General features: G+C 40.9%; 1 protein-coding gene across 4 annotated transcripts in view; it reads right to left on the minus strand.

Annotated features, from left to right (window-relative positions):
- The window catches only part of LOC118363694 (activin receptor type-2A), a 49,352-nt gene extending 30,510 nt beyond the window's left edge, over window positions 1-18,842 (minus strand). For 2 of the 4 annotated variants that reach the window (XM_035744831.2, XM_035744830.2), the window contains exon 1: window positions 17,669-18,842. In XM_035744831.2, coding sequence (XP_035600724.1) covers window positions 17,669-17,723 — 55 coding nt within the window. In that variant the 5' untranslated portion in view covers window positions 17,724-18,842. The remainder of the gene's footprint in view (window positions 1-17,668) is intronic. The other 2 variants (XM_035744833.2, XM_035744832.2) reach the window with 1 other exon arrangement.
- Between the last annotated feature and the right edge of the window lie 427 nt (window positions 18,843-19,269).

The raw sequence follows: 19,269 nt of genomic DNA on the forward strand, positions 1-19,269 counted from the left end.
CAATACTTGGAAATGGATGATGTATCCTTATTGGTTATTCAATATAAATAATTTCTCTATTCATATTAAGTTGATACGGACTTCAAAAAGCACACTGAACCGGTTAGTTGCTAGCCAGACGCGATCACAAAGCCTGCAGTCTTTCCATACAGGCCAGTAAAACCACCAAACTCAGCAACAGCATCCAATCCCCTTAATCCTTGCTGGAATGTCCGACAGCCTATCAGTCTCAACTTCAATTAAACTGCTTACGGCCAAGGCTACAGCATTCAGGGCACCCAATGAACTAGTCTACTGTACAGGCACCCATATTCCAGGGCCCCGCGCCAGCCTAATAGGCTACAGCCAGCTCTGTGCATAGTGTACATTCTTACAGTTTATTCTACAGGAAGGAAATACCATTTTAAACTGCTAATTATCCTCAGCAGTGTTGGGTGTAGGGGTAAGTTCACTGACAGCCAGCTAGCTAAATTGTCTGGAATTATCTTGAGGAGGAAAATTGTGGTAAGCATAATTTATGACAAGAAAGGAATGGGGAAAGCAAAATTCAATGCTTATCTTCAGAGCAATTCAACCACGTAAAAGCAAATGACTGCTCACAACCACCTATAGCTAGGACTATTTAGCCGAGAGGACCATTTCAGGGCCTAATTGATAAAAAAGGTCTTCCCCAGTATCTCTTACTACACTATTGTTCTTTCATCCACAGGGCTCGAAAATACCTCATGCTTATGTACTACAGGAAAAGCCTACATTTTCAAATAGGTATTTAAAACAGGCCATGATTATTAGTAATTGGTCCCCCTCTAACCATTTAGTGTGCATTAGCCTATGGGAAGCAAATCAACCGGTTTGTTCAACAAGCAGCAGATACATATAACCCATGTCCCTAAAACAGACTTCCATTTGTGCTTTGGGAAGCGAGTCAGTGAAAGGGAGAAGAAAAAAACCTGATGACAGCAAGGCATGAAAAATCTTATCGGGAGCAAGGGGGGGGAAAAAAGAGTCTCGAGAGACTTGAAACAAGAACATGATAAATGTAGAACAACCAGTGTTAATCAGCCTGGATCTAAGCAAGGCCGTGGGCTGAGCAGCCAGTCTGTCTAGACTACTGCAGTCCTGTGAAGCATAAGGAAACATCTGCAGGACACATTAATTACACTTAGGACTAGGCCCTTTTTACTTTAGGCCTCCCGAGTCCTGAGCACTGAAAAAATTGCATTGTGAATTGCATTGTGCTGAAAGTGAAACCCATGGTTTACTAACGGTAACCGTAGCCTAATTATGCACGTCTTACCATAGACATCATACCTTTGTGTAAGTGGGTAACTCTACCAATTGACAGAATACAGGAAGTGCATATTTCCCTTTCAAGACAATTCTATACGTATCTATACTGAACAAAAATATAAACGCAACATGTAAAGTGTTAGTCCCATGTTTCATGAGCTGAAGTAAAAGATCCCAGAAAGGTTCCAAACGTACTAAAAGCTTATTTCTCTCAAATTTTGTGCACAAATTTGTTTACATCCCTGTTAGTGAGCATTTATCCATTGCCAAGACAATTCTCCATTACCAAGAAGCTGATTAAACTGCATGATTACACAGGTGCACCTTGTGCTAGGGACAATAAAAGGCCACTCTAAAATGTGCAGTTTTGCTTCACAAGTTGAGGGAGCGTGTAATTGGCATGCTGACGGCAGGAATGTCCACCAGAGAGGTTGCCAGGGAATCAAATGTTAATTTCTCTACCATAAGCCAAGCCGCCTCCAGAATTGTTTTAGAGAATTTGGCAGTACGTCCAGCCGGCCTTACAACCGCAGACCACGTGTAATCCGGGCTTCTTCACCTGCGGGATCATCTGAGACCAGCCACCCAGACAGCTGATGAAACTGAGGAGTATTTCTGTCAGTAATAAAGCAGTTTTGTGGGGTAAACTCATTCTGACTGGCTGGGCCTGTCTCCCAAGTGGGTGGGTCTATGCCCTCCCAGGCCCACCCATGGCTGTGCCCCTGCCCAGTCGTGAAATCCATAGATTAGGGCCTAATTAAATGATGTAAATTGACTGATTTCCTTATACGAACTGTAACTCCGTCAAATCATTGAAATTGTTGCATGTTGCATTTATATTTTTGTTATTACTAATAAGTAAGTTCTGCAGTTTCAAAGAGTTTGAGCTTGTAATGTACCAATATTTATCTCCAAAAAGTAGCTATGATATAGCCAATGGATATATAACTCTGGATTTCAACCCCATCTCAAAATGGTTAAGACCGTTTGGAAGTTCTCTTTTCCTTCTGCTTCAACCGTCAACTGCGGGTAGAAAATGTCATAAAAGGGACAACAATCACTTTATCAACTTTACCCTGTATACAGTGCATTCAGAAAGTATTCAAACCCATTGACTTTTTCCACATTTGTTACAGCCTTATTCGAAATTGTTCAATTGTTGTTTTTTTCATCAACCTACACACAATACCCCATAACAAAGCAAAAATAGGTTTTTAGAAATGTTTTCAAATTTATAAAAAATAAAACTGAAATAGCATTTACATAAGTATTCAGACCCTTTTACTCAGTACTTATTTGAAGCACCTTTGGCAGCAATTACAGCTTTGAGTCTTCTTGGGTATAACGCTACATGCTTGGCACACCTGTATTTGGGGAGTTTCTCCCATTCTTCTCTGGAGATCCTGTCAGGTTGGATGGGGAGCATCGCTGCGCTGTCTTGGCTGTGTACTTAGGGTCGTTGTCCGGTTGGAAGGTGAACCTTTCGCCCCAGACAGATCATGAGATGGGGCAGGATTTCATCAAGGATCTCTCTGTACTTTGATCTGTTCATCTTTCCCTCGACCCTGACATGTCTCCCAGTCTCTGCCACTGAAAAGCATCCCCACAGCATGATGCTGCCACCGCCATGCTTCACCGTAGGGATAGTGGCAGGTTTCCTCCAGACGTGACGCTCGGCATTCAGGCCAAATAGTTCAATCTTGGTTTCATCAGACTAGAGAATCTAGTTTCTCATGGTCTGAACGTCCTTTAGGTGCCTTTTGGCAAACTCAAAGCGGGCGATCATGTGGCTTTTACTGAGGAGTGGCTTCCGTCTGACACTCTACCATAGCCTGATTGGTGGAGATGGGAGAACCTTCCAGAAGGACAACCATCTCCAGAGGAACTCTGGAGCACTGTCAGAGTGAACATTGGGTTCTTGTTCACCTCCCTGATCAAGGCCCTTTGCCCTGATTGCTCATTTTGGCCCGGGCGTCCAGCTCTAGGAAGAGTCTTGTCGTTCCAAACTTCTTCCATTTAATTTCTTTGGGACTGGGGGGTAGTATTGAGTAGCTTGGATAATTAAGGTGCCCAGAGTAAACTGCCTGTTACTCAGGCCTAGTTGCTAATATATGCATATTATTAGTAGATTTGGATAGAAAACACTCTGAAGTTTCTAAAACTGTTTGAATGATGTCTGAGTATAACATAACTCACATGGCAGGCAAAAACCTGAGAAACAAAACAACCAGGAAGCGGGAAATCTGAGGTTTGTGGTTTTTCAACTCATTGCCTATCCAATATACAGTGTCTATGGGGTCATATTGCATTTCCCAAGACTTCCACTAGATGTCAACAGTCATTAGAACCTTGTTTGATGCTTCTACTGTGAAGGAGGGGGGAATGGGAGCTGAATGAGACAGAGGTCTGCCAGAATGGCACGAGCTGATCACGCGCTCTCACGTGAGAGGTAGCTGCGTTCCATCGCATTTCTACAGACAAAGGAATTCTCCGGTTGGAACATTATTGAAGATTTATGTTAAAAACATCCTGAAGATTGATTCTATACTTCGTTTGACATGTTTCTACGAACTGTAATATGACTTTGTCTGAACCTTCGCTTGGACTTGCCCGCGCTTCGTGAGTTTGGATTGTGTACTAAACGCGAACAAAGAGGAGGTATTTGGACATAAATTATGGACCTTTCCGAACAAATCAAACATTTGTGGAACTGGGATTCCTGGGAGTGCATTCTGATGAAGATCATCAAAGGTCAGTGATTCATTTTCTCTCTATTTCTGCTTTTTGTGACTCCTCTCTTTGGCTGGAAAAATGGCTGTTTTTCATTTTTGTAAAAAAAAAAATATTTTAAAAATCCTTGTGTTCCTATTTTTGTTTATTAGTCTCGGGCTGTTGCGGGTAGATTCGGCTGCCGCTGTGTGCCAGGCAATTTTAAACAATTTCATGTGTCTGAAGGTACAAACTCTGCCTTCCCGGCGGGCCCAGAAAGAAAATCAAGTGCACTATAGACCTATCACTGGCCAATCGGATGGCTCAGATGACTGTGTCTGCAGTAACGCAGCAGGCATAAAAGAAAGCTACAGCAAAGTTGATAATTGTGAGATTTCAAAACTTTTAAAACCATGACTGCAGACGGTCAACGAATAGAGCAAAAGAGATGGTGTTTTAATGAGTTTATGACACTTTTATAAGCCATAAAATGCACGTTCGTATTTCCACTCTGTGCTACAACAAGCACTGTAGCAGTAATGAATGAGTATCTATAGGCTTGCGTTGTTGTTATCATTAGCGGCTTGGGACTTTGTTAATATCGAGGAATATTTAACTTGTCTGTTCATAGGAGTAACAACATGAATTTGTGCACGAGACAGAAATAATGCAGTGTGACTCGAGTTGCCATCATCTGGAAGGCAGTGTTCCTTTTTGGTCAGTGTCAGTGGAGGAATGTTGAGTGTGCGGACACTCAGTCTGCTGCTCTCTTCCTCTGCTGAGAATGACCATCAGATGCAGGCACCATCAGCCCAGTAAAATAAATACAATTTTAAATGTATGCTCACTCAGCTGTGTTTCACAAGTAACACAACAACCAATATATTACCAGTGTGATAATATAGCCTACCACAAATATAATTTTTTTAAATGGCCCGAACAACAATGCATTGGCAGAGCAGTTCAAGCAAAGCCAATATGCAGTGATAATGTATTGGGCCTATTGTTTACTGCACAAACCTCATTGCTACATTACTATTTTTAACTTCTCTAGGATAGGGGGCAGCATTCGGAATATTGGATGAAAAGCGTGCCTAAATTAAACTGCCTGCTAACTCATGCCCAGAAGCTAAGATATGCATATTATTAATAGATTTGGATAGAAAACTCTGAAGTTTCTAAAAATGTTTGAATCATGTCTGTGACTATAACATAACTCATTTGGCAGGTGAAACCCCGAGGACAAAACATTCTGAATTTATTATTATTTTTTTGAGGTCACTCTTTTCAATGGGTTTTCATTGGGAATCCAGATTTAAGTGACCTTCTTGCAGTTCCTATCGCTTCCACTGGATGTCAACAGTCTTTAGAAATTGGTTGAGATTATTCCTTTGAGAAATTAAGAAGTAACACTGTTCAGAATGAGGGAAGTGTACTCTTTGTTAGAGGCGCATGACCTGAAAGCTAGCTACACTTTGATTTCCTCCGGTATTGAACACAGATCATCCAGTATTCTATTTTATTGAAAAATTTTACGTAAAATAATACCCAAAGTTGTATTACAAAAGTAGTTTGAAATGTTTGGACAAAGCTTACAGGTAACTTTTGTAGTCATGTTACGTGAGTTGGAACCAGTGTTTTTCTGGATCAAACTCGCCAAATAAATGGACATATATCGATGGAATTAATCGAACAAAAGGACCATTTGTGATGTTTATGGGACATATTGGAGTGCCAACAGAAGAAGCTCGTCAAAGGCATGAATTATATCTTTATTTCTGCATTTTGTGTCGCACCTAGAGGGTTGAAATATGGTGGTCTGTGTTTGTTTGCTTGGGTGCTATCCTCAGATAATAGCATAGTTTGCTTTCGCCGTAAAGCATTTTGAAATCTGACACGTTGTCTGGATTCACAACAAGTGTAGCTTTAATTTGGTATATTGAATGTGTGATTTCATGGAAGTTACATTTTTATAGTAATTTATTTGAATTTGGCGCTCTGCATTTTCACTGGATGTTGGCCAGTTGGGACGCTACTGTCCCACATATCCCAGAGAGAGGTTACTTGGTTAATATAGCATAGGCTTACATTTAAATTGTGTTTTTTTTTTTTTTTAAATCTATGCGGTAGATCTCAGATTACATTTAGTGGTTTTCTTACTAAATTCAATATTTTTTTTAATATTGTTGAATTCAGTTTTGTCTGGATTCCGTGATTCTGTCCACATCACAGATTTTATAGGTCCCTAATTATTCAGGAAGGATACAAGGAAACTGGGACACAGTGCCAGCCAACTCCAGCAGCTCCTTAAACTGTGAGCGACCAAAATATTGCAGAAATAGTTTAATCCAAATAACAAACTGTAAAAGTTCAGAACGAGTACAATATTTTGGACACGTGAAGATCTTTAGTGCAACTCCCCTTGCTTCTTGAAACCGGTGCTAGCAAAAAGAAGATGTTCTGCAGCTGTGCCATCCATCCATCCTGAAGCCTGGACCTAAGAGAGGGGGGGGCTAGGCCTGCTACATCTGTCTGGCTTCATCATTTCTCTGGTCTGGTTTGGGTTGCTGGTGGTTGACAGTGTCAACATGAGCCCTGTTGGGGGTGGGAGCATGCTCCTTTTCACTGACACGGTGAGGAATGCCTGGGCTCCACTCCGGTGCCTCCAGGGTTCCCTGGAGACTGGTGACTCCAAGGGATGCTGCAGACCTGGGTTCAAATAGTATTTGGCCACTTTCGGATACTTTGAGTGTTTACTTGAGTCTGCCTGGAGTATATGAAATGGAGTGGTTTGCACTTATGGGACTATTCCATTGGCCCTGATGTACCAGGCAAGCTTAATCAAACACAGCTTAAGCTTGAATGATACAAATACTATTTGAACCAGACTCTAGAGAGCGAAGCAGCAGGTAACCTGAACCGGATACAAAGCCTGAAATGGGCCACGGGCAGGCGAGCAACAGCAATTGAGACGTTTATTATCCCACACCAAACCTCAACCACTTCAGTAAGTCAGAGCGGAGTTTGGTTTCAGTTTTAGTAACACATCTACAGTCCAGCAGAGCATGTCTGTATTACTGTACATGACATGTCAAGATGAGTGTGATTCAATTATACTGCTGTTGCTTGGCTTTGGTGAAGCCAACATAAGTCATTACACATTTTTGAGCTGAGGATTTAAGCGGCTGGGCTAGAGCTACTTTACCCTCAGCATATGGCTGTATAGTCTAACCTCTTTAGCCTTGTTTTAAAGAGGATCAAACTCTACATGGGCCTTTGTCCCAAATCAGAGTCAAAGGACTGCTTGTGGCTAGACATTTGAATTATTTGTTGAGCGTCACACTGCATATTTACTGTCCTCATAATTCCTACTCATACCAGTATACAAAACACCCACATTTAGTGACAGATATTCAGGCTTAACACAGAATGAAAGATTTAAATGAAACAATGTACATTTGTAATGTGGCCAGAAAAGCTAATACTTTATCATGTCATCAAACCTTGAAAATATAACCTTGACAGTGTTTCCCCTAGGATTCTTTCAGCAGTGGTGGCAAAGGTGACAGGGGTAGCTGTTTGCATAGACTTTCAGTCATTGAGCCAATGACTATCCCTTTAAAAGCACATCTCAGCTGCTAAATGAATATAGGGGAAACACTGCTTGACTGACCAACTGTTCGGGAAGATAGCAGCTTTCAAAAGCAGACAGCATACAGGATTATCTAGGCAGCTTGCTCCCCAGTGAGGATTCTGCATTTAATTCCATATAGTCTCAAGTCAGCAAGTTGTAGTCTTTATTAATGAGACGAGGTCCACCACCACCAGACAAAAACATATGGTTTTATTTTGCATTTCCAGTATAGGCCTAGAGGTTATCTGATGCCACAGTATAACAAAACAGTGATACCACTCAAATGAAAACAGTACAGGTTAAGATGATATTTCCCCAATGATTTCCCATCTACGATAACATCTATTGACAGTGGGTACTCAGGTGACACGACAAACAATGGACGCTATGTGTGATCAAATACACTTTCAGTACATATGGTTGTTAAAATAAATAAAAGTCCTTTGAAAACCTGAATGTGGAAGTTAACCATGAGCCCAAATGTAAAGTGCTGTGCTAAAAACTGTCAAATCTGTGGGACAGACTTCACGAAACCTGTGTGCTGATATTTGCTTTTTGCCATTGGTATTACCCTCTACCATGTGACATTGTATTGCCAACAAGTATGGGAACGTTCCGAGGGTGTTTCATAGTCATCAGACAGCCATTGGACTGAAATAGAAGGTTAATTGTTTTCAGAGACATTAAAAAAGCATAACAGCTTACAAAGTAGAGTTTTGTAGCTACATTTTGGTGTATGAGAAGTTAAAATTCACATTGCCACCTGTTTTCATGACAAGATGCTAGCTAGCTGTATGAGGGAGGATGTTGGCTTGACGCCGTTCCCTGAGGTAACGCTCTGGGCGAGAGGCAGCGCTGCTCTGCAGTGGCTGTATCAGGGTTTCGGTTAGGAAAATGTGGCGCCGAACAACATGACCTGGGAAGATTTGAATTTACCGGCCATTGGGTGCATAACCCATTAGGGCTTCCACCCACGCTGCTCAGAATGACAGAAATCACATTTAAATGATGGTAATGAATCTTAACCTCTTGAAACTAGGGGGCACTATTTTTCATTTTGGAAAAATAACGTTCCCAAAGTAAACCGCCTACTTCTCAGGACCAGATGCTAGAATATGCATATAATTGACAGCTTAGGATAAAAAAACTCTAAAGTTTCCAAAACTGTAAAAATATTGTCTGAGTATAACAGAACTGATATTTCAAGCATTATTTCTTATTTTGAAACCCCTGTCTTTTTACGCATCCCTATTGCCCTTTGAAAGGGATATCAACCAGATTCCTTTTTCTGTGGCTTCCCTAAGGTGTCGACAGCCTTTAGACGTAGTTTCAGGTCTTTATTTTGAAGAATGAGCGTAAACGACTACATTGCGTCAGTGGCCAGCTGAGGGCTCTGAGTGATTCTTGCGTAAAAAAGACAGGTAGTCATTTTCTCTCGCTCCTACTGAAAAGCCAATTGTCCCAGTTGAGATACACAGCTAAAAAAAATAAAGGGAACACTTAAACACAATGCAACTCCAAGTCAATCACACTTCTGTGAAATCAAACTGTCCACATAGGAAGCAACACTGATTGACAATAAATTTCACATGCTGTTGTGCAAATGGAATAGACAACAGGTGGAAATTATAGGCAATTAGCAAGACACCCCCAATAAAGGAGTGGTTCTGCAGGTGGGGACCACAGACCACTTCTCAGTTCCTATGCTTCCTGGCTGATTTTTTGGTCACTTTTGAATGCTGGCGGTGCTTTCACTCTAGTGGTAGCATGAGACGGTGTCTACAACCCACACATGGAGGCGCTACCAGGAGACAGGCCAGTACATCAGGAGACGTGGAGGAGGCCGTAGGAGGGCAACAACCCAGCAGCAGGACCGCTACCTCCACCTTTGTGCAAGGAGGAGCACTGCCAGAGCCCTGCAAAATGACCTCCAGCAGGCCACAAATGTGCATGTGTCTGCTCAAACGGTCAGAAACAGACTCCATGAGGGTGGTACGAGGGCCTGACCTCCAGAGGTGGGGGTTGTGCTTACAGCCCAACAACGTGCAGGACGTTTTTCATTTGCCAGAGAACACCAAGATTGGCAAATTCGCCACTGGCGCCCTGTGCTCTTCACAGATGAAAGCAGGTTCACACTGAGCACATGTGACAAGACGTTACAGTCTGGAGACGCCGTGGAGAACGTTCTGCTGCCTGCAACATCCTCCAGCATGACCAGTTTGGCGGTGGGTCAGTCATGGTGTGGTATTTCTTTGGGGGGGCCGCACAGCTCGCCAGAGGTAGCCTGACTGCCATTAGGTACCGAGTTGAGATCCTCAGACCCCTTGTGAGACCATATGCTGGTGCGGTTGGCCCTGGGTTCCTCCTAATGCAAGACAATGCTAGACCTCATGTGGCTGGAGTGTGTTAGCAATTCCTGCAAGAGGAAGGCATTGATGCTATGGACTGGCCCGCCCGTTCCCCAGACCTGGATCCAATTGAGCACATCTGGGACATCATGTCTCGCTCCATCCACCAACGCTACGTTGCACCACAGACTGTCCAGGAGTTGGCGGATGCTTTAGTCCAGGCCTGGGAGGAGATCCCTCAGGAGACCATCCGCCACCTCATCAGGAGCATGCCCAGGCATTGTAGGGAGGTCATACAGGCACGTGGAGGCCACACACACACACACACACACAAACACAACTGAGCCTCATTTGGACTTGTTTTAAGGACATTACATCAAAGTTGGATCAGCCTGTAGTGTGGTTTTCCACTTTAATTTTGAGTGTGACTCCAAATCCAGACCCTCCATGGGTTGATAAATTTGATTTCCATTGATAATTTGTGGGATTTTGTTGTCAGCACATTCAACTATGTAAAGAAAAAAGTATTTAATAAGAATATTTCATTCATTCAGATCTAGGATGTGTTATTTTAGTGTTCCCTTTATTTTTTTGAGTAGTGTATTATCAAATAGATATTTGAAAAACACTGAGGATTGATTATAAAAACATTTGCCATGTTTGTCAATATTATGGACACCATTTTTTCCGGCGTTGTCGTGAACGCTATTTCCGGTGGATTTCTCAACACAACGTGAGGTATTTTGGGTATAAACATAATCTTTATGGACTAAAAGGAACATTTGCTGTCTAACTGGGAGTCTCGTCAGTGAAAACATCCGAAGATCAAAGGTAAACGGTTAATTTGATTGCTTTTCTGATTTGTGACCAAGCTTCCTGCTGCTAGCTGGACATAATGCTATGCTAGGCTATCGATAAACTTAAAGGCTTGTCTTACTTTGGCTGTAAAGCATAATTTCAAAATCTGAGAAGACAGGGTGATTAACAAAAGGCTAAGCTGTGTTTCACTACATTTCACTTGTGATTTCATGAATATTAATATTTTCTAGTAATATTTTCTAGTTTTGACCGTTGCGCTATGCTAATTAGTGTAGGTGATGACAATTCTCCCAGATCCGGGATGGGTAGTTCCAAGAGTTAACAGAACATGCAACTGTAATTAACAGCCATAAAACATTATTTTCAAACACTTGACAAAATGCAATGCGCCAGAAAACACCATTCTAAACAGCGCACCTGATGGCGCTTCCATGTGAGAGATTCAAATATCTGTTCGAAATTTACAAAGAATCTAAAGATGCAATAACTAGGATGGTTGCACTTTGGCTTCTGGACAACAAAACAAAGTTTACATAAATAAATATGCCAAAACTATACATAAACAAAATACATTTAAATTCAGTTTCACAAATCCTGAAAAAAAAAATCCCCGTCTTAGGATCACCACTTTATTTTAAGAATGTGAAATGTCAGAAAAATAAAAGAGGATTTATTTGAGCTTTTATTTATTTCATCACATTCCCAGTGGGTCAGAAATGTACATACACAAAACTAATTGAGTGTAACTATCCACAAGCTTCCCACAACAAGTCGAGTGAATTTTGGCCCATTCCTCCTACTGGTGTAAGTCATGTTGAGTGCGCAAGACGTGAAAAGTAGCATGGTTTGTTGTCTTCCTGTATTGAACACAGATAGATCAAATTGTAGACTGGTCTATTATTAACGTTTAAAATTACCTAAAGTTGTATTACAAAAGTAGTTTGAAATATTTTGGCAAAATTTATAGCCAATTTTTGAAATATTTTGTAGTGACGTTGAGGTTTTTGGAAGCTGTTTTTTTTCTGGATCAAACGCGTGAAATAAATGGACATTTGGATATATATGGGCGGAATTAAATCGAACAAAAGGACCAATTGTGATGTTTATGGGACATATTGGAGTGCCAACAAAAGAAGCTCGTCAAAGTTAATGCATGTTTTATATTTTATTTCTGCGTTTTGTGTAGCGCCTGCAGGGTTGAAATATGCTACCCTCTTTGTTTACTATTGGGCTATCATCAGCTAATAGCTTCTTATGCTTTCGCCAAAAAGCCTTTTTAAAATCCGACACGTTGGCTGGATTCAGAACGAGTGTAGCTTTAATTGAGTATCTTACAATGTGTGATTTACCGAAAGTTAGATTTTTATCTTTAAAAAAAATATATAATAATTTGCCGCTCTGCATTTTCCATTTTTTGTCCATTTGGAAGACCCATTTGCGACCAAGCTTTAACTTCATGACTGAGGTCTTGAGATGTTGCTTCAATATATATCCACATAATTGTCCTGCCTCATGATGCCATCTATTTTGTGAAGTGCACCAGTCCCTCCTGCAGCAAAGCACCCCCACAACATGATGCTGCCACCCCCGCGCTTCACGGTTGGGATGGCGTTCTTCGGCTTGCAAGCATCCCCCTTTTTCCTCAAAACATAACGATGGTCATTATGGCCAAACAGTTCTATTTTTGTTTCATAAGACCAGAGGTAATTTCTCCAAAAAGTACAATCTTCGTCCCCATGTGCAGTTGCAAACCGTAGTCTGGCTTTTTTATGGCAGTTTTGGAGCAGTGACTTCTTCCTTGCCGAGCGGCCTTTCAGGTTATGTCGAAATAGGACAGATACTTTTGTACCGGTTTCCTCCAGGATATTCACAGAGTTCTTTGCTGTTGTTCTGGGATTGATTTGCACTTTTCGCACCAAAGTACATTCATCGCTAGGTGACAAAACGCTTCTCCTTCCTGAGCGGAATGACTGCTGCGTGGTCCCATGGTGTTTATACTTGCGTACTATGGTTTGTACAGATGAACCTGGTACCTTCAGGCATTTGGAAATTCCTCCCAAGGATGAACCAGACTTGTGGAGGTCTACACTTTTTTTTGTGAGGTCTTGGCTGATTTCTTTTGATTTTCCCATGATGTCAAGCAAAGAGGCACGGAGTGTGAAGGTACCCCTTGAAATACATCCACAGATACACAAGAAATTTGTGGAGTGGTTGAAAAACGTGTTTTAATGTCTCCAACCTAAGTGTATGTAAACTTCCGACTTAGGAGTAAATAAATAAATAAATATATATACACTCCTATCTATACAGAAATAAATAATATTATTCAAAATTCTTCACCAGAAAGCATGACTTAGCCACAAAGGAATCGAGAATCATTAGCTTATTTTTTTAAATAGCTTTGCATTGTCTCAAATCACAAGCTTGTAGGCTTATGCCTTAGCGGCCAACCGATTAAAATCGGCATGGCCGATCCGATTAATTATGGCCGATTTCTAGTTTTCATAACAATTCGGTAATCTGAATTTTTGGACGCCGATTATAGCCGATTACATTGCAATCCACAAGGAGACTACATGGCAGGCTGACCACCTGTTCTGTGAGTGCAGCAAGGAGCCATGGTAAGTTGCTAGCTAGCATTAAACTTCTTGTAAAAAAGAAAATCAACCAATCTTAAAATAATCAATAGTTAACTACACATGGTTGATGATATTACTAGTTTAACTAGATTGTCCTGGGTTGCATATAATCAATGAGGTGACTGTTAATTTATCACCAAATCACAGCCTACTTCACCAAACGGGTGATGATTTAACAAAATTGCATTTTCGAAAAAAGCACAATCGTTGCACCAATGTACCTAACCATGAACATCAATGACTTTCTTAAAATCAATAGACAAGTATATTTGTTTAAACATGCATATTTAGTTAAAAGAAATTCATGTTAGCAGGCAATATTAACTAGGGAAATTGTGTCACTTCTCTTGCGTTCAGTGCAAGCAGAGTCAGGGTATATGCAGCAGTTTGGGCCGCCTGGCTCATTGTGAACTGTGTGAACACCATTTCTTCCTAATAACGACCGTAATTAATTTGCCAGATTTTACATAATTATGACATAACATTGAAGGTTGTGCAATGTAACAGCAATATTTAGACTTAGGGTTGCCACCCGTTCCGTATTCCACTGAAAGAATAAACTTTTTGTTTTTCGAAATGATAGTTTCCAGATTTGACTATATTAATAACCTATTGCTTGTATTTCTGTGTGTTTATTATAATTAAGTCTGTGATTTGATATTTGGTAGAGCAGTCCGACTGAGCGGTGGTGCGCAGCAGCAGGTTCGTAAGCATTCATTCAACCAGCCCTTTCCTACGTTTGCCAGCAGCGCTTCGTAATGCTTGAAGCACAGCACTGTGCTGACTTCAAGCCTATCAACTCCCAAGATTAGGCTGGCAATACTATAGTGCCTAGAAGAACATCCAATAGCCAAAGGTATATGAAATTCAATTGGTATAGAGAAAGAGTCCCATAAGTCCTATAATAACTACTACCGAAAACTTCTTAACTGGGAATATTGAAGACTCATTTTAAAAGGAACCATCGGTATCGGCTTTATTTGGTCCTCCAATAAATCGGTATCAGTACATTTCAATAACCAAAAATATTGTATTTTCAGCTTGTGACCAAAAATCAAAAATAAAATGGGAAGCATAGAAATAGGTAGCCTAGTTGTTAGAGCGTTGGGCCAGTTATCAAAAGGTTGCTGGATCAAATCCCCGAGTTGACAGGGTAAAAATCTGCCATTCTGCCTCTGAACAAGGCAGTTAACCCGCAGTTCCGCGGTAAGCCATCATTGTAAATAAGAATTTGTTCTTAACTGATAGACCGTTGCCTGCACGTGAACGGGAGGTGCGCTTCAATAACCAGTTGAGAAATTTTTTAAAAACGTGCACAACTGTTTTTAAACAGGCGACTGTACTTAGAATTGTTGCGCAATATATGGTCTTATAACAGCACGTTTTACTCCAGCAGCAACCAGATGAGGATAATAGGCTCTGTATGCTGTGCATGTGTGATAGTTGTTTATGTATCTTCTTTATCCAACACCTAAAAGCATGACAGTAAAATTAGTTTCCATCAATAAATAAAAAGCACTATTTTGCAAATGGGATCCCCCCTCCTGGTCATTTTGGCCAGTAGTTATTTTTATTTAATTTTTAAATAAAAAAAACATTTACTGATGTGTTATTATTTGGGGGGAAAAAAATGGCTAAAAGACAGCATTTACCTGAAACTTACCAGTCAAAAGTTTGGAAAAACCTACTCGTCTGGGGACAGCAGGTAGCCTAGTGGTTAGAGCGTTGGGCCAGTTTCCAAAAGGTTGCTGGATCCAATCCCAGAGTTGTAGAGTTGTAAATAAGAATATGCGCACACTTAACATGTGTAAATATTTGTATGAACATAAGATTCAACAACAGACATGAAATGGACATGTGACTAACAGAAATGTAACAATGTGTCTGAACAAAAGTAACAGCCAGTATCTGGTGGCCACCAGCTGCATTTAGAAATGCAGTGCATCTCCTCCTCATGGACCGAACCAGATTTGCCAGTTCTTGCGGTGAGATGTTACCACACTCTTCAGACATTTCTGGGGGGATTTTTTTTTTTATTTAAAAAAAATAAATTACTTTTAAATCACCCGAGCCCTTACCCTCTGATCCAACAGGTCCCAGATGTGCTCAATGGGATTGAGATCTTGGCTCTTCGCTGGCCATGGCAGAACACTGACATTCCTGTCTTGCAGGAAATCACGCACAGAAGGAAGGGTACCTCATGAGGGAGGAGGATGTCTTCCCTGTAACGCACAGCATTGAGATTGCCTGCAATGATAACAAGCTCAGTCCGATGATGCTGTGACACCGCCTCAGACCATGACGAACACTCCACCTCCAAAATCAATCCCGCTCCAGAGTACAGGCCTCTGTAATGCATTCCTTCGACGATAAATGCGAAGCCGACCATCACGCCTGGTGAGACAAAACCGCGACTCGTCAATGAAGAGCACTTTTTGCCAGTCTGGTCCAGCGACGGTGGGTTTGTGCCCATAGGCAACGATGTTGCAGGTGATGTCTGGTGAGGACCCACCTTTACAACAGGCCTACAAGCCCTCAGTCCAGCCTATTGCAGACAGTCTGAGCACTAATGGAGGGATTGTGTGTTCCTGGTGTAACTCAGGCAGTTGCTGTTGCCAACCTGTACCTGTCCCGCAGGTGTTACGTTCGGATCAGCTGTCCGTGCTGTAGCGCTGTCTTAGGCGTCTCACAGTAGACATTGCAATTTATTGCCCTGGCCACATCTGCAATCCTCATGCCTCCTTACAGTATGCCTAAGGCACATTTATGCAGATGAGCAGGGACACTGGGCATCTTTCTTTTGGTATTTTTCCAGTGTCAGTAGAAAGGCCTCTTTAGTGTAGTGTGGTCCTTCTGTAGCTCACTTGGTAGAGCATGGCGCTTGTAACGCCAGGATAGTGGGTTCAATTCCCGGGACCACCCATACGTAGAATGTATGCACACATGACTGTAAGTCGCTTTGGATAAAAGCGTCTGCTAAATGGCGTATATTATTTATTATTATTATTGTACTAAGTTTTCATAACTGTGACCTTATCTGCCTACTGTCTGTAAGCTGCTAGTGTCTTAACGACCGTTCCACAGGTGCATGTTCATTAATTATTTAAGGTACATTGAACAAGCATGGGAAAGTGTTTAAACCCTTTACAATGAAGATCTGTAAAGTTATTTGGATTTTTACAAATTATCTTTGAAAGACTGCATAAAGTAGTATAAAAAGTTGCATTCTAATTTCATAAATTGGTTCATATTGTTACACATTCTCAGTGTTGCATAAATCCTAATCATTTGTTAATATGACCAACTCACCTTAAAATTATTGGTCTTGCATTAGTGTAATTATGTATTACGTACTGCCTCATTTGCATATTAAGTGCCATGTTTGTGTAATATTGCATTTTAATTTAAATACATTTTACTTGAATCATCTCTGTTCTACACCATCCCTAAAAATGGCAAAACAATATCTAATTGGGAAAAAACATGTTAAATGTAAGAATCCCAACAGGTGATTTGGTGCCATTATTGACTAGGGATTAACATAAGGTTGTGGACTGGTCTTTGACCTTTAACTATCACTTCAGATAAGACCTCAGCAACAGGAAGTCCTATCCTCATGAAATATAGTGTTATGTTACGGAGATGCTTCTATATGAGAGGAAATACAAAGTATAACACCATATACAGTTTAATTTTGACCCCTAACACTCTACAAAATGATAGATGGCATAGGTGACTTATGGCTAGTTCCCCTCAGATAATAGCACCATGGATGCTTGTTTGTGATTTTTTTAGTTTCGTCAATGGTCTTGGTGCACTGGAAATGTAATGCGGCACGCACTGTGGAAGAGGCATATTCCAGGTATATCCACACACTATGATTCGTCTTACATTATGAATCAACATACATCTTCCCACTTATACAAGTCCCTGACTCAGAAGACACCCAAGTTCATTAAAGTATCCAATCACTGCTACTGCACAGACTGAGACATGTAACAAATTGCATTTTTTTTTAAACAGGAGGTATCAGTATACTTGTTAATGAGAAAGAAAAACAAATCGGGATCTCTGTTCAAGCAAAGTGTAATAAACTTTAAAATGAGGAGAGTGTCACGGTCAAAGGCCAAGAAACATTGTATCACTGACTGTGTACAGTAAGTAATACAGTATTTCTAACACAACCATACATACAAAGCCAATTATTTTACCAACAGATATCCACCCACCTGAGGAAAACGAGATGAGAAAAACAGCAAACGCCAGCTCACTAGCAGCTCCCATTTTCAATCCAATTGAAATCCCTTTATTTCCGGGAAATAAACAACACACAGCTGCAAAGGTTTGCTCCTCCACTGTGTGTTGTGGAGGTCTGTGCAAAAAAAAAAAAAAAATGCAACTAGCCAGCTAGTTTGCAAGCTAGTATTGTCAACATAGTGTGGTATTAAACACGGACTTTCCAGTTGACAGGTGTTTGTTGAGAAGACCCACTCCAAAATATCCACTGGCCAGCCACGAGGCTTGCTACTACGTTACACAGTTGAAGGTCCTGAAGAATTATGTCCAAAAATATGGAAGAGGTGATACTTGTGTAGCTCGCGAGAGGCTACAAAATGGTTAAAACCATAGCGAATGACTGACTTGTTGCAGGTTGGTCTAACTATCCGTAGCTCCTTACAGCACTAGTTGCTAGCAATAATACTAGGCAACTATTCCACTGTGTTTAACATTAATGTTCCCTTTCTTTACATTCAATCTTGTTCATTTACCTAGTTAGACGAAACCAGGTAAATGTGATAAGCAGTCAAATTAGCAACAATATCATTGAACATATCTAATTAACCCGCAATCTTAGCTGGATAGCTAGCTTCAGGTAGTTTAAAATTACGTAGTTTTCTAGATATCGTAAATGATCTAACGTCAGCTAGCTAGATAAGAAAGACGTTTAAATACACCACCTTTCGTGGACTAACGTTATATTTGATACATCTCATGTCTTGGTCCTCACGACGATGTCTTCACCTTCCAAAATGTAAGGTTAACGTTATGCTAGCGCATAATCCAATTCCAAAAAGAAACATTGTATTTCCCCTTCCCAATGGACTGCAATGTGTTCTGTCAGTTGGCTTTTACGAGCTAGTTGTGCACACCGTAAAAGCTGGCAACCAGTGCCTGTAAAAATCGTATCCAATTGCAGCTTTGGAGCAACCAAAATGTTATCAGACACGTCGTTGGGAAACGCACATGAAATCAACAGCGAATAAGTTTTGTCAACACGCTGCTGTCAAGTCATGAGTGTATCGAGGACAAGAACGGCAGTACAGCATTTTCCCAAGCGTGCAATATCCTCAACGTTTCCCTCTCCTGTGACCAGTTCCACAGTTTCAAGATGGCGTTTGGTGTGGATTGTCTTTGTTTTTTTCTTTACTCCACCCTCAGACCCCTCCCATCAGTTTACTCAAACCCCCTCTCGTCAAATCGAAAGCGAGCTCGGGTAGCCTAAAGATGACTGGAATCCAATCAGAGAGGAAGATAATCGTTCATAGTTGGGATACATCTCAATAGGCTACGTGGATTCCTCATTTTATGTCCTCTTCTTCATATGCTCTGATCGAAAAACATTGGATAGGTGAAATAAATATGATCGATTCTTACAGGAAGTTGTTTTACCTGTTCAGTTTCAGATCAACCCATGAAGGAAGAGAGACAATGCCAAAAAGCAATATACTCCCTAGCTGACAAAACTTATCTCCATGAAGGAAGTTTCCCACTAAACAAATTATCTTGTCTTTTAGATGTATTTTCCAGAAGTCAGGTGCATTTTAGGTGT

Source organism: Oncorhynchus keta, chromosome 30, assembly GCF_023373465.1.
Source record: "Oncorhynchus keta strain PuntledgeMale-10-30-2019 chromosome 30, Oket_V2, whole genome shotgun sequence".
Lineage (NCBI taxonomy): Eukaryota > Metazoa > Chordata > Actinopteri > Salmoniformes > Salmonidae > Oncorhynchus > Oncorhynchus keta.